Consider the following 25,670-nt stretch of genomic DNA (forward strand, 5'->3'; position numbering starts at 1 on the left):
TGCTATGCATCTATCCTTCTAGAAAGGCATCTGCTTTCTTGGTTGCGTCTTTCAGATTTACTGCTTACTAACTGGGAAAGTTGGAAATTTGAAAAGTTCTGTGAACTTTCCTTGGGACATCTTGGAGGTTGTATTTAGTCAAAGCTGCAGAGTTACCAGAACTAGCTCGGCCTGCTAGTGAGCCATCACATTCTGACCTGATGTGATAAATGTAAGGCCATGGAAACAGCATTGAATTGCTCTTCTGACTTTTGCATTATTTTTAAAGTTGGGAGAGCCTGTGTTTCTTCAGCAGCACTCCAGGCAAGAATCAGTGTTGAGAACCAGTTACTTTTTTTGATCAGTGGTTTTTGTTTGGTTTTTTTTTTCATACCAGTAATGCTCTAAAAGGGCTCTGCAACCATTTGTTATAAAATTTGGACTGAATAAAATAGGCTGGTGGGGAGGAGCAGAGAAGTGAATATGGTTTTCAAAATCAGAGTTCTGCTTTATCGCTTTTATTTTTTCCAAAGGAAATTGGAAAAAAGGAAACCAAAGGAATACTCATTTGTTCTTAAAAGGGATAAACTCTGACCGTTTTCAATAATCAATCAGTTTACATCAGTGTATAAATGCAGTAAAATTTTTACACAATTGCAAGCAGGGCAGTGCGATTTCCCCACTGGGTGTTCATAGCCAACACAATGCGGCTGCACTTCAATCAGGATGACTCTGAAGCACAGAAGTGACAGAGAACACAGTGATTAATGTGTTATATGTATGCTGTTGCCCTACTGTGTGCATCAGTGGGGAAGAAATCTCTTGAAAAGGGATGGGGAGCTGGGATAAAATTGATACTGATTGGATTAGACATTGTTCATGTCTGATCTTTAGTTAAGAAGCTTTTGAGTTCCTCTGCTGTTGATTGGACTTTGTATTTCAGGTTCCTTTTTCCTTTGTAGTAGCATTAATAATGGCTTCAGCATGGAAATGTCTAGATGAAAATCCATCTATTCATATTCCTCAAAACACGTTTCTGGGACAATATTTTTTTTTAAATTTATACATAGACTTTTTACAGCTTTGATCTTTGGCTGGATATGGAGCTGGTTTTGTGAGGCAATGTGTATAACTTGAGAAGTTCTCTGCCCCAAAGAACTTATGACTTAAACAGAGCCCACTAACATTGAACTTTCCAAGTATTCAAATGGTTTGGTACTGTGCCACTTAAAATATACATGGTTATGGGGAGCCAATGAATTGCAGAGAAGAAAACAAGCACTTTGCATTCTAGACATTTTTTCTTCTGTTTTCAATAACTAACTTGTTGGGCTTTCGTGATACTATTCCTAGTGTTTTTAAAGATGATGGAGAGGAGGACTTGGCAAGTTAGGAAATGAGATAGGAGTGATACTGAGACTTCATTTCTTAACAAATAATTCTCCTCAAGCTATATAAACTTTCTTGAGTTAAATATTGTAGAAAACAAAGATACTACATTTTCAGTGAAACATTCATGATAACAATTTTCTGTGTCTTTGCTGTCCAAGATCCTCACTAAAACCACTAGCTGATAGAAATTTTCCTTATTACTTTCATCAGCATATACTTCCTCCAAAAAGGAAAATAAAGCCATCTCTTTCCTCACTTCAGGGGAAAAAAGGCCATGCAGAATAATAATAAAAAGGCTGAATTTTTGTACATGTTTTTAAGTTCACTTGAAGCTGAGTTGTAGATTCTAACTGAGGTCCTTGGCCTGCACATAAATACGTAAGCTGTTGTCAGAGATGTACTTCACTTACATGCCTATGCAGTGGCACACACTCTCCAGTGAGCATGTAGCTGGAGCCAGAGTTCACGAAAAAGGCAATAGCATGTGGCAGGGGTGGCAGCATAGCAGACCTGCATCTCAGACCTCGTATAAACTATCTTCTTTTAAAAGTGCAGGAGGAAGTGAATCTGAAAGACAGTATCAAGAGCTAACTCTCATATATTATATACAGTAACATGAATTTGAAACTAAAGGTATTTATATCACAGGCTTGAAGCCATAGAAGATGAAATATCATATATCTGTTGTTGCTGCTCTGTTCTGTGTGTTGCTCCTTGAGTCAAGTGGCAAGTGTTTGGACCTCTGCTGGGTGTGCATTGGAAGCAGCAGCATCAAGTGAAATGATTGTATATAAAGCTAGGAGTCAGCAGTTGACTGGTGTAGAACTCCAGCAGCTGCCGCTTGAGTTAGAAGAATTAGGGGGAGGAATGGGAAGGGTACTGGGGTTCAAGGTGACAAACAGTAGGGGCAAATGAAAATAGTTCTTCATCTGATGACATAAGGTCCCTACCAGACTTTGGCAATCAGAGGAGAAGCTGAGGGAGCTCCATTACTTCCAGCATCTAGTGGCTTTTTCTGAAATACTGGGATTCTACTTAGCTGCCAGTGTGGTTCACAGCTGTGACCGGTAAGGTGGCATCATTGTATTTGGCTGCTGCCTTCCCAGCCATATCTGCAGATAACTATTTTTCTTGTTTACTGCAGGATGAAGAAGCAAGCCTGGACTTTTAGGAGAGAAATGAAGTGGTTAACTTGGCCATCAGTCTGGCTGCTATGGTTGGGAAGGAGTGTTCTGCAGTATATCTACTTAATGTCCTCTTCTGGAAGAAGCAGTTGGGCCTAATCGTGCCTTTGTCTCTGTTTGAATCATGCCTCCTCCCCTCATAGTGGGAATTTCAGAGGATCTTTGCAATCTCCTTCTGCTAGAGTTTTGTAATATTCTGTGTTGGAAGCAGAGGGAGGAGTTGTAGGAGTTGTAGTTGTACCTTCACACCTTTCTCTCCTCAGAGTGTGGAGGGACAGCCTCAATTGCAAGCTCAGATTTATCTCTCTCTTTGAGTATAGTAGCAGATGAGATCTTGTATGACAGAAGAGTCATCTTGTCTATGCTAAAATCTCTGCCAGTGTTACTGCTGCTTCTGTATGTCTTACTATCAGATCCTACTCAATGAGCTTAATTTCCTTGCCTCTCATGAGTCTCTCTCCCCACCTCCTTCCTTTCTGTCTGTGAATGCCAGTGTCATCCGCCAAGGTTATGTCATTGTGCAACTGAATCTCGCGCACAGGAGATCTAGAACTTGTACAGATACTGCTGGAATATCTCTATGGCTGTCATTTTGACATGTCTTTAAGCTTCCCATCCCTTTTGCATCAATCGTAAGTTAGCTCCCCTTTCAAAGCCTGTTCCCTGTCATTCAGTACTAGGACTCCAGCTTCTACCATCCACTTGGAGCTTCAAACAGCAAGAACCTTTGTCCTTTTGCTCTGGCTGCCTCTTCCAGCTAACAGCAGTCCCCACAAACTTCTACAACCCACATCATCATCTTCCTTCAAACTTTTCCTTGAATTTCTCTCTCATTGTGGTGCAGGGGAGAAGACAGTAGTTCTGAACCCCTGTCACAGTCTGTCATCTAGGAGGGCACTTGGTAGGAGCATTTCAGGGTGTTGTGTCTAGTACTGTTAGCTTCCAGCCTACTACTAAAAGGCATCAGAACTTCCCTTCTGTGTGTTGTTACTACTTCAACTTGGTGAACCAAGCTTTTAAACCCTGAAGACTTAATTTGTTCTAAACCCAGGTTTATGGATTGACAGGAGGTATTGTTGAAGTTATTGTTGAAAGGCCTCAGTTTGAACTCTTAACTATGTGGAAAGCACTATCAGTATCCCATAGATACAGAATTGGGCCTGCTCTTCCCTCTGTCTTTTACTTCTTTGTCTGACATGTGGAAGGAAGAGGTTTTTTGGTAGTGTGCATTTTTCTCTCACGTGAAACTTCCACATTCCTTCTGCTGTACTGCCTGCCCCGCTGATCTGGGCAAAGAAATCCTCCTCTGCCGTATTCATACTCGGTGCTTGAACATCTGTAGATGCCAATAATACTAACATGTTTTTGTTTTTTTTCTTTGTAGCATCTCCCTTTCTGCTTTTTGCCAACCGGCGGGATGTTCGACTCGTGGATGCTGGAGGCACAAAGCTGGAGTCCACTGTGGTGGTCAGTGGTTTAGAGGATGCTGCTGCGGTTGACTTCCAGTATTCGCAAGGCATCGTTTTCTGGACAGATGTGAGTGAAGAAGCCATCAAGCAAACTTACATTAACCAAACTGGGAATGTGGTGCAGAATGTCATCATTTCTGGTCTGGTTTCCCCGGATGGCCTGGCATGTGATTGGATTGGGAAAAAACTTTACTGGACGGATTCAGAAACCAATAGGATAGAAGTAGCTAATCTCAATGGAACATCTAGAAAAGTCCTCTTCTGGCAAGACCTTGATCAGCCCAGGGCAATAGCTTTGGATCCTGCTCATGGGTAAATATTAATTTGACTTAAATGCTTAAATGGATACAGTGGTGATTTATGTTGAGTTTTTAGTTCTGAAAAAGAAACATAGCCTTTTGTTCCAGTTTACATTTTCCCAAGGTATTTTTCTCAAGATCTGTAGCTGAACATATGTTTGAGCTTAAATATTTTGTGGCAAGAAATGACAGCCCAGACATAGAGCCAAAAAGAAAAATACAGCTGTTCTTAGGTGCCTAGCCAAATATTCAACCAGTGTGATTGCCTAACTTATTCCATTGCACTTCTGAAAAGTAATTAATTTTCCAAGCCTTTTTTGTTGTTATTTTCTCAGTTATCTGATCTGGTAAGTTAACTTTTGTTTGGTATGTGATGTCTATTTAACGTATCTAGTCAGCAAGGTGTGTAAATCTGCATGAGTCAAACCAGGAATTCTCACTTGCTATGCTCTGGTAAACAAAATCAGGATATTTTTAAGTGGTGATGTTGAATAATCATGTTTGTGCTGGCAAGTAAAAGAATCCAGGTGAAACCAGGGACTCTCAATGCTGTAAGGTGACCAGGTTAGGAAGTAATAAGAGAGCAGGCTGGATGTGTCACTTCTAGTGCTCTTGAAAATACTTGTATCTCTGTATGGTTCCTCCCTCCCTCTTCAGTACTCTGCACCATTTCACATGTGCTATTTGCTATCCCTGTGTACAAATAGTACTGATGTTGTGCAGTTTGGGCCCCGTATTCATTGTAGTGATGACTGAAGATCTGCTGTGCTAGATGGACCCCAGGGATAATGCAGAAAGAGAAGTGAGGTGCCCTTCTCTTGTGTGCACAAATCCACACAAAGTGAGGTGGTTTGCTGCTGTTTTCACGACTCTTTCTCAGGGATCACTTTATCTTCTTCTTTTGTACGGTATGTGTAGGTAGGTTTCTCATCTGTAAGAAAATCTGGCGTCAACTGACATTGTCACTGACTCTGGCCTCTTTGCAAAAGGATGCTGAGTTAATACAAGAGCTTAGGATAAACCACAAATATAAAGTAGTTTGTCATTTATCCTGCACTGGGAGACAGACAGTCTCTTGAGAAACCACCTTCTCAGGTGTGTGAGAAGTGAAAATTGAAACTAAGGAACAGAGGGCAACTTAGGATTGCCATGTCAGCAACTGCCATGCTACAGACTGGAACTTTGTCAGGTTGTTTTTGCAGGGGTTCCTGCATAAGGCTTCCCAGATGAATGTGAGGAGTTATGGGTACATTTAGGATTAATATGTAAAGGACATATAAGTACTAAATGAAACTGTGTACCCAAAGGAAAAAAATCCTTAGTTTTGTTGACATGTCAAATGCTGGAGCTGCCTGTATCCTTCAGATAACTGGTGGAAAGGTACAGCCATAATCAGTAAAAGGGAAAGTGCAGTGATTTTGTTGGACCAAAGGACTATTCCAGAGGGCACCTTGTCCTCTTAATCCTGACTTCACTACGGATGCCTTTAGTTACAGGAATTCTTCCCCTAGCAAATTGCTGTATGGATATATTTTAAATAAATTAGAAGGAATCCTGTGTGTATCCTGACAGCAAGTAATCTGTGCAGAACTAATTAATGCTGAAGACTAACCTAGGTCTAGAGTTCAGTAGTATAGTTTAAAGAGGGAATATGATGTTAAATTGAGTATTTTATAATGAGGTAGATCAGAGAGAGTGGAATGGCGCTTACCATGAAATACCAATGCTAGGTTGACATCTCATAAGTGGATGCAGTTCCTTGCCTTTTGACTGTTTTCTTTAAGGTAGCTTAAATATTGGTTGTGGCAATATATTTCATGCCATATTATGTGCTTTTTGACCCTCCTGTTTAGAAAAACTGAAGAGATTAAGTGGAGATTTCTGGTAGTATATTGCTGCTATACTACAGGAAATGCAAAATTATTATTTTTAATGAAAACTGGATTAGAACAACTGGGAGAGAAAGTCTTGTTGGTACAGATCAAAAGGAGAGCTTTTTTAAAATTAACAGTGGTGATGGTGAAGTTGCAGTGCTTCTGTAAATCTGATCCTTGTTTGTGTTTGGAAGAAGGAGGGATGCAGGCATGCTTTATTTTGTGTGACTTTGAAAGGCAGTTCTTTACAGCAATACTCTGTGCAGAACAGATGTGCAGCATTTCTTAAACATACACAAAATCCAGTAAGTGTAACAACAGAAGACACCCTTTTGGGGTATGTTAGGTATCTTGCCTTGGTTTTGCCTTTCCATAGGTCTATGGTAGCCTATTCTTTCCTTCCTGGAGGACTTCTCTACTTCTAAGTATCTTGCATTTATTCCTCCAGGGAAGGTGTGCAAGTATGAACAGTTACTGTGGAATGGGCTAATATAAGGAACAAGATTCATTTGCCAAAAATGTAGATGTCTGCATGTGAGCTTGTCACCTTGAGACTTGCTGATATTGATCAACAAAATTGCTTGAGATGAGGAGAGAAAGACAGTTCTTCTGACTTTTGCTCAGATCAATTCTTTGGGTTGCCAGTGCTGCTGTCCTGAACATCAGTTCAGTCTACAGGTTGGTTTTTTTTCCATTGGGAGCAGCAGCTTTATATGAAACACCTCTATTGGTTATAACTTGTGGCAGACATTTCTAATTGTTAGCTTGTTTGATTTGTGTATTAATCCAGTGCAACAAAGCAACATAAATAAATGGTCTGTGAAAATGCATTGTGAAGATACATGTATCCTTTATAATTAACCAATGCATCCCCACTATGGTCTATTAAAATCAGCCTCCATAGAGCTGCTCTTCTGGGTAAAAGTGACAAAATCCAGTATCACACAAGGGTCCTATTGAATTAAAGGCAGATTTGCCCAAATAACTGTCTAATATAGTAAACTCAATAAACAAAAAAATCATACATCGTGGTATAAAATATTCAAATTTAATTTTCTTTTACAACCACTTCATTTCACATGGAAGTGCTGAAATGTTTTGTAGGTGCATCTGTGAAGTAGTGATCATTACATTTGATTTAGGCACAGCAGGCTCTGAGTTTGAGCTCCCCTAGAACCAGTTGTTCCTTGTTTACTGGGGAAGGAAAGTGGATGACAGTAGGGAAAAAAACCCATTTAGTACCTTTTCATTTGTCTTTTTGTTGGTAAGTTTTTGTGATCAAGTGGCTAATGCAGTAATTACAACTGACAGAAGAGTGAGAATTTCTGCTAAAATAGAAGAGAACAGATTAGAGAACTTGAGTAAGTTTGTGGTTTTTTTCCCATATCATGAAATCTGATGAAATTTAGACTAGGATTCTTGAAAGTGGTTGATGCAGTCTTAAATTTGCTAGACATTTGCTTACAGTCTGTAAGAATTTCAATAGATGTGATTTTGGCCTTTTAGCAGTTTCTCTGGAGAAGGGGGGGAAGCTTAGAAAATGAGGAAGAAAACTTCATTAGGTATAGGCCAGTCAACTTCAGTTTCCAGAAGAAAAATGGGACAAATAAACAGTTTGTAAATGCTTTGCTGATACTAGCAGTACCCAAACATGGGTTTGTCAATAATGCTCTGTGTCAAACAAATCTAATTTCCTTCTTTTGACAAAATAATGTGTCCTTGTGCAGATTGGTGACACCTTCTCTTCTCTTTTAGCTTTAGTAAGGCTGTTCTGCAGAGATGGGTGGAGGACTCCATTTCATGTTGTGGTGGTCGCAGTGGGATGTTATGCCCAGTGTGGTGTTTGTCTAATAAATAGGCTTTATTCCATTTTGAGTGCAATTCTTCAAGACATAGACTAGTTCGAGAGAACAGAGGAGAACGTATTGAATCATCTCTCAGGAACGTTATAGGTGTAATGACCAAGCCTTAGGGCATGGGAGATGGACTAGTTGACTTCTAGAGATTCCTTTCGAAGCCTGTTTTTCTGTGATTTCTGGCTGACATTCAAAAGTATGATATTTTGGATGTTTTGGCGGGCTTGCTAAATAGTAAGTTGGATGTTTTTGGTGTAATGACATTTTTAAAGAGAACTTCATCGTTTCCACACTGAACCTACCTTCCTTCTTTAAAGGCGATGCTTATCTGAAGGTTATAACTCAAAAGAGAGATGCCCTTGTCATCTCCCCCAACAATCATTCAGAGAATTTCTAAAATTTCTTTCTTTTAAGGCAAGCTGTGAGAGACTATTGCAGATCATCTGTGGGTCTCTACTCTTCCCAGAGCTAGTGAAAATCATTAATTGTACAGGATTTTCTGATGCTCTGAGACAGTATCATAATTAACAGGCAGCTGCTTAATGTATAACATGGCATTCTTTCCCATGCACCTTAAAGCTTTCTTGCTGGATCCACTATCTGTGCTAGGAATCAAAGGAGACAGAATATGTGATAAACCAATTATTCTGCTTCCCTGAAGATAAGGATAAACTAAGCAGAGTACAAAACATTTTTCCGCAAATTCACTGACATTTTGTTCTGAACATCCAGATCCCAGACCTGGTGTAGCTTATGTGAAGCTGAGTTTATTTAATGGAAAACATTAGGCTAAAATTCTTGGCACTGTTTTGGAGAACATTAGTATTTATATACATTCTTGCTAGGTGGACTGCTGATGGGTGATTCAGTAGTGTTGGTGTTTTATTAAGTTTGAGTTTGCAGCTTTTGCAAAAGTATTCCTGTGTTTTCAGGACAGCAACTCCTAACAAAACTTAAGTTAGTATATGTAAAGTTTTTACTCAAGCCCAACTAAAGACATAGCTCAAATTCTGTGCAACGCAGTGAAAAGAGCCTAAACATGATGAACATTGTGTGAAGAAGCAGGAATGCATTTCAGAAGCAAGTCCTTATTGTGTATCGAGGCAAGCAAACTTCAGTTTCCTGAAAAGAAATTTTCAAAAGAATGTGTGAATGCATAGCCAAAACAAATGAGTTAATTCTCAGTCTTGTAGGGAAGGTCTTAGATCTGAACAGCCTAGAATGTGTGTTGACAAGGGCCATTAAATCTAGGACCTCTAAATCTAAATATCAAGGCTTGCTACCTTCAACCTGTAACACAGGGCTCTCATTGTGAGAAGCTGTAGTGTATCCATAATCCTCATATCTGATTTTCTCTGCTAAGCGCTAATGAAGTAGTTAGTTCACATGATTAAAGCCTACAATGTATTAGAAACATCTACTTGGGTTAATATAAATCTTGAATTTTTTCCTAGTTGTGTGATGGCTGCTGCGATATCTTCTGGAGCAAGCTTACTGTTCAAGTTTCAGGCTGTATTTTCTATGGTTTGGCTTATTCAGCAGACAGTACTGCTTGAGAAGTTTCTGACCCCTCTATTTGCTGAAGCACAAAGAGCTGAATCAGACATCTGTGAAACGGTTATTTTAAAGAAAAATAAAACCTGATTGCCTCCAAAAAACCCATGCTGTCTTGGGGGGGAGGGGGTTGTGTGTGTATAACAGCAGTCTTTGCTTGGTGTAGTCACTGGGGTTGTTGAATTGGCCATACCTGAGCTGGCATGTTAACTCTGGTGGGGTTTGTAGAGATGATGTTTGTGGAGGAGGAGAGCAAGGACCTTTGAATTGGTTTGACTGGCTGAAGGAAAGCTGCAAACCTCTTTCTGCATTTCCTCCCTCATTTTAGTTCTTAAAATGTCTTTCATGATGTGGTGTGGGTCTGTTGGGCAGTGGCAGTGCTAGCCGTCTAGTGCAGAAGCCAACTTCATTTATGGAGCAGTCTTCCCATTTTGGAATAGCAGAGGCTTTGGGGGAAGGAAATAAGACGCAAATTAGAAAACAGCAATAAAAAATTTTATTGAGTACAAAGGATAAAGCTATTAATCATCAGTTTTGGCATTCTGCAGAATGGCCATTAGTTTAGAGGTCAGAACAAGTCTAATCAGGTTCTGAACGGTGTTAGGGAAGTGTGTGCCATGGCCCAGCCTAACCATCGCTTCAGGTTGCTTATGGCAAATTAGCCAAAATCTGCAAGCAATGACTGTCACTGGCAAATTAACCAAAATCTACTAGCAATGACTGTCATTGACCTAAGGTATATTTGGCATGAAGGAAGGAAAGGACTAAAATGACAAACGGGATATTAAAAAATGGATTTAGAAGGGACAGCTATCAAGATTAAAAGGCTCTCCATTCAGAGTCTAAAATTAAAAGCCTCAGATATGCCTAGTTGTTAATCCAGCGTTTCCTCAGTGTCAGAGCAAAACTGTGGACCAGACCTATAGCTGTTCTTATGACTCACAACTGTGTTTATAGCAGTACTTAAATAAAAATGCAGTGGTGTTTACTGCTGATTCACCAGGACCTTGGTCCCACACAACAGTATGTCGTGTACTTAAGGCTACATATGTTGGCTTTCTGTGTTGAAATCATTGGGATCTGTATGCTGAAGCCTGATCTTATGAGCTGCAGTAGACTGAGGCTTTGAGTATTTTGACTTAAATGACTGTGAATGGTGAAATGTTTTTAACAGTGTATCACCTGACCTTATCTCCTTTGGAATAGTTGAGAGGAGGGGGAATAATGAATAAAAACTTGTGACTGTTGCAAATACTGGAAAAGAAAAAATGTCAAACATGGTATGGCTAAAGATTATGCTTTTTAGGAACTCTTACTTCACTCATGGCTACTCAGTTAAAATGCAGAAGATGCCCCGGTTTTGAGCGAAACATGATTATTGCTGCCTTGAATGCTAGTGATTAGTTTATATCCTGTGTGTCTCTAGTAATTAATTTCAGGTATAAAATTATTTTGAAGCTTTTGGTTAATTATTTGAAATACTGTAATGAGGATGAATATACGAGTAGCACAGTTGTTTTCTTAGAATGTAAGAAAAGTACTCAACCATAAAATTGGTTATGAGTCATATCCATTATCTTAGTATGGTGGTAATTTCTGGGACTTGGAAAGCTTTTGATATCTTGTGTGGCCAAATAGCTGTAAATAGTCTCATGCATGAGAAACTTGAAGTTCTTGTGGGAAGTGTTATTTACTCTTAATATTCAGATGGATGCCCTTGATGGTGACAGCCTTTCCATAAATGTTTCATCAGTCTCTTTTGCTTATTTCTCCCTTTTCCTGCTCATAGATATGACTAAAGGGCATAAATTGTTCAAAGACCATTTGCTTCATTTGAGAGCAGAGCTGCCTGTTCAGAGATGGCAGAAAAAAGTGATTTACTTCCCCCCCCCACCCCCCAGCTGGAACTGCATAGGGAAGAGGTGGAAATGTGTAGACTTCCTTAATAACCCCATTGAACTCACTCCCCTGTTAGCACTCTTCTTTTGTTTAAAGTTCTGTGATCCCTCATATCCTGAGTGCTGGAGGCTGAGGCTTCTTTGCCCTGTACACATTTAGTCTTCTTAAGTAGTTTGGGAATCATGGTATTCTTACCTTTTTAATTTCTACACCATTTCTTAAGGGAACAGAAGGAACACCAGGATGGCATTGTTTGTCTCAGTGCCAGCGTGTGTTGCGTTGGTTTCTCAGGTGAAGTCAGGAATGTAGCTTTGGTCTTGTAGCTTTGGCTCTGGGACCAAAGAGATGGTGGAAGCTGGGATTATTTTTGATTAGAGTACTTGATGGATGCATTTTATAGCTGCACAGAGGCAGTGTGAAAATCATGGCATATCTGATGTGTTGCTCTGGCTGGACTGGCACCATTCTGTTTGTCATGAATGGGTGGCTTTGGTTTAACTCAAAACATGTTTCTATTTTTTTTTCATGTAAAATTAAGCAATAGTATAAGCTGAAACAAGAATTTTTCCATATAACCTGTTGAATGTGTACTTAAGCAGGGTTTTGTTTGTCAAATTGTGTTTAAATTTATAAGTGTGCAAATGAACATGCTTAGATTGCATGCCTTGACAAATTATTGGCTGTTGTTTGAGTGGACTGTTTTCCCAAACATTGAATTAAACTGAAACACACTGAAATAGATAAAATGCATTGGCTTGAGCTAAATGTTTAAGGGCAGTTGTGAGATCTGTGGGTCAGAAAACAACCAACACCTTACTTGCACAATTGAATTACTGTTGTTCAATATGTTTTCTGGACCCCTGTCCTCCATTAAGTCAGTACAAATGTATAGACATCATTTCTTAGACTGTCCTGACACGCTTTAATCCAATGTTCCTTATGAAAGGAGGAAGAAATCTAGGCTTAACTTTAGGTAAAGGTAGTTAAGTCAGAGGTTAAGTCATGACTGGGTCTACCTGTAAACAGCAGTGTGGGAAGTATCTCATAAGCTAATGGAGAGAGAGTTCAACAGTTCATTCTGCACCCTTTGATAGGAGGACCCCCTGACTTTAGAGTTGCTGCAGTTTGTCATTGTGTGAATGTAGTGAAATTTGGACTATTTTTCCCTTTCCTAAAATAAATCATATTTTTTGAAAGAGGAAGAGGACCTCGGGTCAATCAAATGTATATGAGCCAGCAATATGCCCTGGCTGCAAAGAATGCCTGGGCTTCATTAGAAGGAGTGTTGCCAGCAGATTGAGGGAGGTGAGCCTTCCCCTCTATTCAGTGCTGGTGAGGCCACCCCTGGAGTACTGTGTCCAGTTCTGGGTTCCTCAGCACAAGAGAGGTGTGGACATGCTGGTGTGAGCCTAACAAAGGGCCACATAGAAGGTTGAGTTGAGATTGTTTACCCTGGAAAAGAGAAGGCTCAGGGGATCTTACCAATGTGTATAAATATGTGATATGAAGGAGTAAAGGCCATGGAGCCAGACTCTTCTCAGTGGTATCCAGTGAAAGGAGGCAATAGGCACAAACTGAAATAGAGGAAGTTCCACTTAAATGAAAGACAATACTTCTCTACTGAGAGGGTGATGAATCACTGCAACAAGTTGCCCAAAGGGGTTGTGGAGTCTTCAACCTTACAGATACTTAGAACCTGACTGGACAAGGTCCTGGGTAACCTGCTCCGGTTGACCCTGCTTTGGGGTTGCAGTAGACAATCTCCAGAGGTCCCTTCCAACCTCAGGAACTCAATGATTCTCTGAAAAAGCAGCCTTTTTGGTGCAGGGCTTGTGACCTCATGAGGTCCTTTTCCTACCTTGTTTTCTGCAACTTCCCTCATCACCCTAGAGCGGTGGTATAATGCTGAGCTGCTTGTGAAGTGCTTTCAATATGAAATAATTTCTTTATATATAAAATATTTCTTAATCTCTTCTCAGAAACGTCTGGGAAGAAAAAGTGATATTGCATTGTCTCTTGTACCTTACCTAGTGACCATGAGGAGCAGTTATGAGGGCTCATTTTATCTTCTTGTAGGTGTTTTTCTGTTTTCTGTAGAGTTTTGCATATGAATGTGCTGGATATTCGTTTAGAAGGGAAAGTGCATGACACACAAAGCATGTGCAACTCCTTTTTTTCCCCAGGAAATCCTACCAGTGCAGTTTCTTTTTCTCAACGTATCAGAGGTATTTGCAGTAATATTGCATTCGAAGTTGAAAATTCTCTTCCTAACCCCCCTGAATAGTGTTGCAAGTGTCTCCTTACTGCTGCCCTCCTTCTCTACCTTAATGTGTTTGGAAATCTTGAGTCCCTCTCTCCGAGGATTCTTCAGCTTCACAGTGTCATGTCACCTGACTTTTTAACAGGCTGTTGAAGTGGTATTGAATGCATGCTTGTTTACCTTTAAGAAATTATTAGGGTGGCTTACTCCTTTCGATACGGGTGAGCAGGGAAAGATGTGCTCTTTCCTTGCAAGCACTTCATTGCAGTAATATTTGAGCACCCATCAGTTGACAAGCAATTATGTTTTTTCCTCTTTGTTGCCAAATAGTATACTATATGTATATGTTATGTATATATTTTAAAAAAACTAAACCTGTCAGAATAAAAGACGTTGTAGGAAAACTGTAGTGGGAGAAGGGTAGTTCTTGGGGGGTTTTGTTTGCTTTTCTTTGAATACGGTGTAATTACTTGTGATGGTTACCTGCTGTGGCATATTTTTGGGTTTGATGTAATGTTTTTTGTCAAGAACATCCAGGTCTCAAAGTTCAGTGCTTGGGGGAAAAAAAAAAAAAGAGGTAATTTGAGTAAGTAATTTGCAGCTTAATGCTATGCAAGGTAGCCATTCTTTTCCCTTCTGTAAACAATTGGTGCTACTTAATTTTGCAGTTGAATTTTTGTAACTTTAAAGATGGGATGGAGAAAGTAAGTTTTAAACGTGCAGGAATCTAAACTTCATAGCAGTTTCCTGTAAACTCCTGTTTTGTGCCCTGGGCTTGTACAAGTTCAAGAACATTGTTGAAATGGGAGAAGTTTGTGCTGATTTACATCATCTGTACAACTGGCCCCTTTTGTGTAAGCAGGTTATGTAAGGTTTGGCAACCATACTGCATGTCGGGACGTGGAAAAAGCGTGTGGGCAGCATTGGGTGCTTTTTATTATGTCCATGATACCTTCCAGCTCAGATGGCTGATCAGCTGCCCTTTAAGGGCATGGCCGTGATTTCTAATCTTTGCAAAAATGATGACAAGAGAGATGAAGTGCCAGGAAATAAGAAATGACCTGCAGCTTTAAAACTGAGGGGAAATACGGTCTTCATCCTGTTTTTGCTCCTGCACCTGGAATTTTAAAATGAGTTAAGCAGGCAAAAAAAAAAAAAAAAGACCGCTGAGGTGCAGTTTACCAACTTTAAAATCTGTTTATTTTTGCAAGGTGGCTTTCAGTCCCATTCTTCTGATGGTACTGAAGCAACATTTAAGCCCTGATTCAATGTGGTAATTAAGTATGTGCAAAACCCAGTGACTTGCTGACTGCAGTTAAACTGCATTTGTTTAATTGCCTTCTGACTAGAAAGCTTGGTAGTGAAGCTTGCAGCTACTGTGCTTACTAATAGAGCAGCAACTGAATTTTATGAACTCTGAGTCCAGTACTTCTGGCTACTGGATGATGGACTGGATGGACTGTTAGTGGTTGTGTGTTCAGAAAGAAGTATAACATTTACATCTTCTCCCTGATGAAGCTTTGGCTTTTGCTGTGCTTTGTTCCTGCTGGTTTCTTTGGTATAGGTGCAATTCAGTTTAGGGACAGAATTGGTGCAACTGTTGCAAAATTATTATTAGATGTTAATCTCTTCTCGCCCCTTGCCCGCCCTTCCTTTTTGCCTTGAAAGTCTGGAGTTAAAGGTTAAAACCCAGTAAGGGAGAAGACACTTAAGCATCTCTGAAGAACTGAATAAAGTAACCCAAGAGTTTGTCCCAGGGCTGCTTTTTGTTTAGTGCTTCTCTAGTGCTGTTTGGTTTGGTTTTTTTAAGATTATTGATTTGTGATAGCTGCTTAGCAGTGAATTTTGCTCACAATGGCTTTTATTTTATTAGCTCTTTAGGAATTGATATTTTCATTTTCTTTTATAGCTTCAGTGGTGTTGTGCTTTTATTGACCTGTTGCAATCCAGGTGAGATACAAAACTCTTGGGATGCCAAATCTCAGTCCTAAAAATGTGATTGATCTAACGTATACTAAGATACCAAATACTGGTTTTGATATTTTTAGCTCCTTAGTTGTTATGGTATGCCCTGGCCCAGGGGTATTTAAAACTGTGTAATTTACATTTAAAAACACCACCACCAACAAAATCAACCAAATAAAAAACTATCCAGATACGTGTGTTAGACTCTTCATTATTATTCAGTGTACATCTTTTCAACAGGTTTTCCAAAACAGGAAGCATTTAATAGCACAGGTAGTACTGGACTGAGATTCTTTGCATATTCTACTGAATATTCCTGAAACCTTATCTGGGCTAAATATCCAATTTTTTTATAGTGAAATGAAAACAATAGGGATTGTTAATGTACTGGACACCAGCAAAAAAAGTTGTAATTGAAAAACAAAAAAATGAATCCCAAACCGTCAGCTGTTTGAGAAACATTGATGATGCCTAGACTGTTTCAAAGTGCTTGGTTTTTGTTGAGGTCAATAAGAAATGTGGACTATTGAGCATGTTTAAAAAAAAAAAAAAGGGAAAAAAAAGCCTTTTTTTATTCTTCTGCAGAAATAATGTGTCTGTTACCACTCCAGGCTCCTCAATTAGGTAATCTTAACAGGTTTAAACTCTATTAATTAAGGTTAATTTAAATCAGGTTGATTTAAATCAGTTCCTCACATATAAGCTGTTACAGTGTGCAGACTGATTTTTTTCTCTGAGAAGCCACTTCGAGCTTTTTGCCATGTTCTCCCTCATAAAGCCCCAACCAAAAATATCTGCTGTTTGTGTAAGAATTGATCCTGTGTCCTGGGGGCATTTGGAAGATGCAAAGTGTAAGGCATAATGGCTACTATTGGACATTACTAAAATACTTATTTCTCCACTGTTTTTCCTGTATGGCTCTTTCCCTGATGAACCTGCCTAATGCAAACAGATTTCAGTAGTTTTGACAGAAGACTCATTTTCTTAAATAGATCCATGGGTTATTTCAAGGGTAGGTATAAAGCCTTTGGCTTTCTCCCCTCCCCATTTTTATCTTGTGGTGTTACTGTTCCAGTTATGTTTGCAGTGCTGCTTTAGCTAAGCTTGTGTCATTCTTTCCATAATAACTGGATTTTTTTTTCCTCTAGGATTTATAAGTTGCCCAAAAAATTGCTGTCTTCTGTCTATGTAGGGTGTCTCAGCCAGGATGCTGTTTGTACTTAAATTGGTTTGAATTAGCTTTGTCACTCAAAATAGAGGAGGGTAAAAAACCCAAAAGCTCGACACTTTGTGCATTCTTGAAAATCCCACACAGGCATGCATTTAAAACATGACATTTTATGGCCTATTAAAGTGTGATGTCCAATGCCGTGTTGTGCCTTGTGTTGAACAGAAAATGTCAAAACAGCCTAGATGTTACAGTGGGAGAAGAGGGACGAAGAGGACTGCCCTAGCTAATTGTAGAGTCTAAGGCCCTAGTTTGTGAGTGTCTTATCTAGGGGAAGTTTGAAAGTAATGCCTCTTTCTCTGGGGAAGTTTCATAGGTGGCTTCAGCTGTGTGGGCTTTATTTGTTCCTTCTGTTTATGTACCACTGCTGTGGGACCATTGCTCAGACTGTTCATTTGCTAAGGTAACTGAAAGTTTTTGGGTTTGGGTTGTGGTTTTTTTTTTTCTTTTTTTTTCTTTTTTTCCTTTTTCCTTTTTCCTTTTTCCTTTTTCCTTTTTCCTTTTTCCTTTTTCCTTTTTCCTTTTTCCTTTTTCCTTTTTCCTTTTTCCTTTTTCCTTTTTTCTTTTTTCTTTTTTCTTTTTTCTTTTTTCTTTTTTCTTTTTTCTTTTTTCTTTTTTCTTTTTTCTTTTTTCTTTTTTCTTTTTTCTTTTTTCTTTTTTCTTTTTTCTTTTTTCTTTTTTCTTTTTTCTTTTTTTGGAACTGGTCCATTTGGCAGCAGCATGGTTTTAAATTGGCTTACATAGACCAGAGACGCCCACTCCTGCTGCAGGAACAGCTGATCTCTTCTTACAGCGATATCCAAACTCCCCGTTCAGGGTCTTGATTTGTTGAGAGATCCCCAAACCAGAGCTGATTTCCTAAAATTCATGGCAATTCAGCGCCTGCTGCCTGCCAAAAGGGTAGAAGCTGGTTGGAAAAGGGGAGGAGGTTAAATGGAGACAAGAATTGCTTTTGCCATTCCATTGCTTGGCTTGTTTTTCTATGATGGACCATGGCGGTGCTTTGTACCACGTAGGGGGAGTGAAACCATTACGTCAGTAGGTGCTTGATTACTGCAGAGACTTGATATATTCTGAAAAGTTCACCAGGAAGATCAGCTTTATGATACTTATGGGATTGCAGAGACACCCTACAATCAGAACAAGGTGGTGACAGGGTAATAATAATCTTTTATATGTTGCGTTTAAAAAGTCCAACTGGGAGAGAAATGCTTTGAAAGCATGGTGCCTGCCTTCAGATTGTTCTACATGTTGTCTAATGCATCTTCATCCTGCTAGCCTTCCTTTGCGGTACAGTTACTTTCCTAATACTGTGTAGTTTTAGACCTTTGAATGACACAGGAATTGATGAGGATTGAGCTTGGTACCTGTTAATGAGCTAAAATGTAGGGATGTCATTTTCCTGCGGCAAATTAATGTGTGAAGTTGAAACTACTACTTTTGTCCAGCAGTCTCTGTGTGGCCAAGGATAAACATACATCACCTATGAAATTAGGCAACAGGTATTTTGAGGGGGAGAGGCTCTTGAGCTGGAGCTCCTTTAATATCATAGAAAAGCCATGAGGGCCCTTTGGCTTACAGACTTTTTTTTTTTCCTTTTCTTCATCTGAATGCATTGAGCTTCAGGGCAGGCTGCCATGTTAATGGGAGGCTTGAGGAGAGGAATTTTGCTCAAGGGTAATTTTGGGGATATTTTTTCATCCTTTTTATTTTAACCTGTTTTTAAGGTTTAATTTGACTTAGCTAGTTTTGTTTCCTTTGTTTTTGCTTTTAAATAACTGTCATGGGATTTCTGATTTTGGTATAAGCTCCTTTTTAGTCTGCATTTATACATTTCAATATATGAATAAGTGTAGGACTGTCATAGCCATATGATATAGCGCAAAGTCACCTTTAATAGCCAGGTTTTTCTTAATTCAACAGTCCATCTTTTGTCCATCTTTGTTCCTGTAGAGGTCGCTCAAGGTGTCTTTTGAATTCCTCAAGCTAGTGCGGGTGAGCCGGATCAAAGAACTGATTTGACGTGACCAAAAAATGAGTATCTGGCTGGATCAGTTTCACAATGTGATTCACCAGCTGGTTGTGTAGACAGTTTCTTTTATGTCTGCTTTTCTCTGGCTTCCGTTGTTTGTCAATAGCTGCTTCCCCACACAGTTCGACCTGCCACAAATTACAGCCTGACTTGCTAAGGAAAACCAAAATGAGTGGCAATTTACATTCATAGGTTGTCCTGTGAACTGGGGCAGCTCAGCTACTGCTGCTGCTTCTTCAGGAGCAGTCAGTCTATCCTGGCTGCGGGAGCTGAGATGTTTTGGGGAAGGCATCTGGGGACACGAGTCTGCTGCAGCCATTCTGAGGTGAGCTGTCTCAGAAGCCTGAGGACTCATCTGCATGGAAGCTTTACCATTTCAACTAGAAAACTCCTTGTTTTACCCTCCCACACTCAAATGTATGTGTATTGTGATGCGAGTGATTTCTATCTGTCTATCTGTATTTTAATCTATATTCCCCTCTTCAGTAGGATAAACATGCTAACCATGATATATGCTGCTGTGATCAGAATGGTCTAAATAGGTGCTGTGACTGCGCTGGAACTGGAGGTACAGCTGAATCAGGGTGCAGTATGTACATGGAGATCAGAGCATTTTAAGCCTGAGTGGTGAGGGACATGTGCTGGGGATAACCGTACAGCTGCCTGTTCCTCCTTGGCTGAAATGATGGCCCCAGCTGCACATGAAGCAGCTACAGAGCTACTGCAGTTTACAGGAGCATCTTTTGTTGCGAAGGGGAGAACATCCTGCTGAGGAACATGACAGTAATTACAGTTTAGTCCCCACTCCGTTCCCAAAGTGGACAGCATTCTTTTTCATAAAAGAAATCATGAAGCTTTTTTTCTCCGTGTGTGTTCACAGTGCACGTTCATTTACTTCTTTTGTGGTTCCTAGCGTGGTTGCATAGCCGGTGCTGTCTTCTTCAGGGGATCCGAGGGTCTGGGATAATCCAGGTTATGAAAAGTCTGGCTAAGCATGGGCTCTGCAAGACTGAATAGATGCCTCTTTACCATGCTTTTCTGGAGCTCCAGTGGTAGCAGGACTTAGCTTAGGTGTAGCTCAGCGCACTTACCCAGCTGGTGCCCATCTGGCACTGTTGTTGATCTAATATAGCATGATGAACCTGGAGTGCTGGAGGGTCCAGTGCATAGACACCTGATTTTGTTTGAGGGCTCACTCAGGTCAAAGGGTTCCTGACACAGACCATGCCAGAAATGTCTGTTTTGGCATTGGGCAAGCAATACCGTTTCTCTGACTGGCCTGTGGTAGCTGTGCAAGGGGTTGGCTGTGTTGTGTTTGCACCCTTGGCGTGCCGAATTTGCAACCTAGATATATTACACTGGGTAATGTTTACCAGCTGGGAACTGATTGTCCTCTTCTGATCAGACAGTTTCTCTCTTAACTGTATAGTCTCAACTTTTCATGCAGATGTTCTGTAATTTGCCATATTTTGATCTGGTCCTTTCCAGTTGGTAAGTGCTGTTAATGTCTCTATTCAGGCTGCTTAAATTGCCCATAGGTGGAGTGACAGGGAAACTGGGATATGGACAGGAGGGGGAAAAAAGCACTCCAAAATTTAATCTAATGTAATTGTAAGTCTGCATGGATTCATTATTTATTCATTAACAGAAACAAATTTCAGGGCACTTGATTTTATTCTTTTCTGTGTGCAGACTTGCAAAAGCAAGTTCAACTATGGTCATTGCCTGCTTGGATAGGTAATTAGTTGCTTCAGAATGTGATTTAGGATATTAACTTGTAGTAGCTGGCCATGCAAGGATGATACTCAGTTGTAAATGCTTATGACAATCGAGTGCTGCCCAACGTTGAAGAATAGTAATACATTATGCAGAGGCAATGCTTGTGAGAGGTGCTCTCATGAGGGACTTTTTTTGCACCCTCTGGAACTGTGGTTTGATTTACATTAATAAGTATGTTAATAAGTTAAGAAGTATGTTAAAGTTTTGGGGTTATACATTTGTCTGTGTACACCACTCTATGTATATATGCTTATGGCCTTTGCAAAGAGCTGCTGTCCCTTCTGTTCCTAAAGCTAACCAGCATGTATTGTGATTTAATTTGTGTGCATCTCTGCTTTCTTTTTCAGATACATGTATTGGACTGACTGGGGTGAAACACCCAGAATAGAACGGGCAGGAATGGACAGCAGTACACGAAAAATAATTGTTGATTCAGATATTTATTGGCCAAATGGACTCACAATAGATCTTGATGAGCAGAAACTTTACTGGGCTGATGCAAAGCTGAGTTTCATTCATAGGGCCAATCTGGATGGTTCCTTTAGGTAAGTTTCCTTTAGTCAATAATATGATATAAGTTATTTCTTACGTCCTGCATTCATTTTGAACTGAGGCTTTTTTTTTCCAATAATCTAGAATAATGCCAATACCTTATTGTTCTTTTAAATGCAATTGTTAATAGCCTTGAAAAAAGTAAAATAGCCTCACATCCTATAAAACTGCTTTTAAAAGTAAGGTTATTTGTATCAGTATTTCACCATAGACTGTTTATAGCTTTCTTGTATGGCAGGATTTTTCATTTTTAGGCTGATATTTATCTTGAAAATAGTTGGAGATGCTTATCCTTGGTCCTAGGCAATCTAACATTTAACTAGTGACTGGTATTTTACAGTATGGTTACTGTATTCTTTTTCAACAGGAAATATACAGTGACACACACTTGTCCTTGGCCCCATCCAAAGATGTCCTTTGTGGCATGCCTATAAATTAACCAAATTCAGCTTATTTCAGACTGCGAGCAAGCAGGAAGCAGATTTTCATAAAGCTTGATAGAAAGCTTGATAGATGGAAGTTTTGGTTAGTGGCTCCTGTCCAAGTGTGCTGTTTAGTTTTGGCTTTTGTAGACACAGAGAGGTGACCCTTCAGACAGGGCAGACCTCGACATTTGAGATTGCACCTTCAGTTCTGTACAGTGTTCAATGGGTAGGTTGTGTTGGTCCTGAAGGGTGAGTGTCATCTGCCAGTGAAATGTCCTGCTGAGGAGGCAAGTCTCTGCATTCTGGTCTGGCTTTGGTCTTCAGATAGTTTAAAATGTCATTTTCATTTTCATTATTTCATAACATTTTAAATGTCTGCGTTATGAAATCATTTTGCTTTGGTAAAAAGTTGGAAGAGTTTTATTTTATGCATATCTCTGTAATAGAATAATATGCCTCCCCGCAAAAAACCTCTGCATTTTCCATGGTGTTTTTCAATTTTTTTTTTTACCAAGGTGCATTCTGTGCCTGATTTTCACACTCATAAAAGAGGAATAACAATATTGAGATCCTTTATAAAATGCTCTTAAGTTCCTTTGAGAGCACTATGTAAGAGCTAGATAATAGTGACATTGTAGTAAGTGACAAGTACTGACTGACAGTCAGAAGTATAGACAAGGGAAAAGGCCTTTACAGAATGGAGCGGTAGCTCAAAGGCGGGGTGCAGGTTCATAGACAGAAGGAAAATGCTCTCTCAAAATTCAAAATCTAAGAGAGATTTTCATACAATACTACATGAATATATGTCTTTCTTTGGGGGTGAGTGGCAGAGGGTAAGGTTTCCAGGCTGATTCTGGAAATTATCATGCACATACAAATTTTATAAACTTTACTTGCCACGTATGTGTAAAAACTTAAAGTTTTAATTGGTGAGTAAAATTTATTTTGCTCATTTTAAGGTAGAGGAAGGCCACCTGAAAGGGAGCAAGCCTTTGAATACACTAATTCCAGCAATCTGTCCAAATTACTTTGTGATAGATTAGTGCATGTCCACCACCTCTCAAGCAGTTTTCTGTTGAACCATAAACGAAACAGTATTTTAGGAAAAATTAATGTATTTTGCATTTTAAAAAAAAAAAAAAGCTCACCGGTGTACACTTCTTACATATTTTACTCAGCTGCTGGAGGGTATAAATGCACACTTGATGTCAGGATATTCCTATGCAAGATATTTTCTGAAAAATTCCTTGTGTCTAACTGCATGTGTACTTCTAGGCGTTGTCCAATATAATAGCTTGATGTCACTTAGCTGTGTATATTTTATATTGTTACCATATGATAAAATTTCCTTCTTAAAATGTTAGGCATATTAATAAAATGCCATGAATATTGATCTTAATTTTAACCCTTTAAAAATGAAATTTTTATTTATTCTTTTTTCCCTTTCACTGATCAGTGTTGAAAAAGAAGTCTGTGAAGTTAGGACTCAGGTTCTGGTGTCAAGGTAGACTTCAATAATGGTTCAAACTAGATGGTAACTTGGGAGGTTGCTTCTGTTCCTTAAACATAGAGCAAAATAAGTTTCACTCAGGCTTGTCAATAAAGAAATCTTATGGTGTTCCAAATGCTTCTACCTCTCCCGTCCCAAAATCACTTCAGAATTCAAATAAAAAGGAACATTGCATTCTTCATGGTGGATTAATGTTACTGGAGCAATCTGCCTGTTGCATCTTAGCAAGCTTCAGTTTGCAAGCACATCAGCTGGAGCTGTTTCAAAGGATGTAATTACAGGAGAAGGGGAGACTTGATATCTAAGAATGATGGAAATAGGGGCAACATATAGTGGAGAACAGCTGCTACGATACTAGAATACAGCTATTGCTGTTACTAATAAAGAAGCAACAGCAAAGGTGAGTGTAGAAAGAGAAACTGAAATCAGTATTTCTGTTTATTGTGTTTTATGGTGAGAGAAGTAGTGATAATTTGAAGGACTAAAGTTTTAGAGCAGTGTCAATTTTATCTCTAGAACAGAAAGAAGGATAATGATTTTGTTTTCTTTTTTCCACATTACCTGCTTTGTACATGTATGTGCAAATACTTGTTTGCATGTGTCAGTCTGTTTTAAACTTGTCCATGTCTGAATAGATATGAAGAATTTTGGGGGTACTTTTTATATTCCCACCCACCCTGGAAAATGCAAATGGTACCTATGCTGCTCAAAATGAAACAGAATCCTTTCCCTGCCAAATGTTAGCTATTTTTTTTTCTTTAATCTCTTCAATGGAAACAATTTAAATGCAGATCTGAATATAGGTATAAGAAAAATATGTTCCTCACTTTTCTTCATGATGGTGCTGAGACTTCAGCTTTCTCAAAGTTATATGATGAAAAATTTTGAATACTAGTTTGCTGTGTCAGAACATTAGTTTGGAAGGTGTGTATATGCCTTTGTGTTTGTGCATATGTAAAATGCATGAATTTTGTGAAAACTGAGTTCATATTGTTTTGACTGAGGAATTGTCAAGTATGTTTTCACTGACTTAGTAAATGTCTCCAAAACTACTGAATCTAACTAATACAAATTTATTGCAATATGTATAAATTTGGGGATCCCGTGAGTTTAGAAAACATGTTGGAAATGTCATGTGTTTTGTGGCTTTCAGTTCAGTTTATAACCAGTGTGAAAATATATGCATCACCAGAAGAGAAGTGTGGCTGAATGAGGTCATTCAAAAACATCTGAAATGTTTCTGATTTATATTAATTATAAATATTCAGTCTTAGAAAAAATATAACTGACTCTTGCTCTACATTTAGAAAGATAATCTGAAAAATATTTGTTTCTGTTGCTGACCAAGTTAAGAGAGGTAATTTAAAGAGACTCTCGGGTTGTTTCTTCCTTTTCCTGCTACAAGAGAGGACTGAGTGCAACTGAAGTCCTGGGCAAAGATGTCATATATTGCATGGGGGGGACAAAAAAAGTAATGCTTTAATTGGAGGAGCACTCTTCAGACCTGTGTTTTCTCCAAAAGGCAATTGTGTTTGGGTATTTGCACAGCCCTGTTAAGGAACTTCGGTGGCTTTCAGAGGTCAGTGCGGAGCTGAATCAGATACCGTGTCGCTATGAAACCCAGTATATTTGTGTCCTTATTCCTATGAAGGGGCAAAGTCTTGTTTTACATTTTTCAGTCTGATTATCACTTTTTATCACGAGGTGAATCTCTTGGTCAAGTGAATTTGTTAAAAGAAGACGATTCCTATATGAGTTCTTACAAAGCCAGATTTTTTTCTGCATGGTAACAAGTAGAAGCAATGCATTTTTAATCCTTGCTCTCTCTTTCATCTAGGCAAAAAGTTGTTGAAGGTAGTCTTACTCATCCCTTTGCACTGACGTTGTCTGGGGACACTTTGTATTGGACGGACTGGCAAACACGCTCCATTCATGCCTGTAACAAAAGGACGGGAGAGAAAAGGAGAGAAATATTGTCTGCCCTATATTCACCAATGGACATCCAGGTCTTAAGTCCAGACCGGCAGCCATACTGTATGTTTTACTTTTCCCTGAAACATTTTGCATGACTGTTACTTCTCTATCGGGAAAAACGTTAATCATAAAAATGGTTAGTGTGAAGTTATACGGTTTTGAACACTTGTCAAGGGATTGGTTGCTAAAGGTATGAGTACCCGAATCTTGTACCTTTCTTTGAAAATGCCAGCCTGAATTGGTGTGAGCTCACTCATCGTCCCAGTTGGTAACAAAATCCAAAATCCAGTGCAGTTCTTCAGTGACATCTTTTGATTTGGAATATCTGAATGAGAATAATAAAGACTCACCTGATGTCTTTTTAACATAATTATTTTAAAGACAACTGAAAAAAATGCTTATAATTAATTATTTTTTTTTTTGTAAGTAGAATTACCAC

The 25,670-nt window shown here is 39.2% G+C and overlaps 1 protein-coding gene across 3 annotated transcripts in view; it reads left to right on the forward strand.

Annotated features, from left to right (window-relative positions):
• The window catches only part of LRP5 (LDL receptor related protein 5), a 170,418-nt gene that overhangs the window by 31,423 nt on the left and 113,325 nt on the right, over positions 1–25,670 (forward strand). For all 3 annotated transcript variants that reach the window (XM_075502419.1, XM_075502420.1, XM_075502421.1), the window contains exons 2-4: positions 3,940–4,336; positions 21,118–21,315; positions 25,095–25,291. In XM_075502419.1, coding sequence (XP_075358534.1) covers positions 3,940–4,336; positions 21,118–21,315; positions 25,095–25,291 — 792 coding nt within the window. The remainder of the gene's footprint in view (positions 1–3,939; positions 4,337–21,117; positions 21,316–25,094; positions 25,292–25,670) is intronic.

The sequence above is a fragment of the Mycteria americana genome, chromosome 5 (genome assembly GCF_035582795.1).
Source record: "Mycteria americana isolate JAX WOST 10 ecotype Jacksonville Zoo and Gardens chromosome 5, USCA_MyAme_1.0, whole genome shotgun sequence".
Lineage (NCBI taxonomy): Eukaryota > Metazoa > Chordata > Aves > Ciconiiformes > Ciconiidae > Mycteria > Mycteria americana.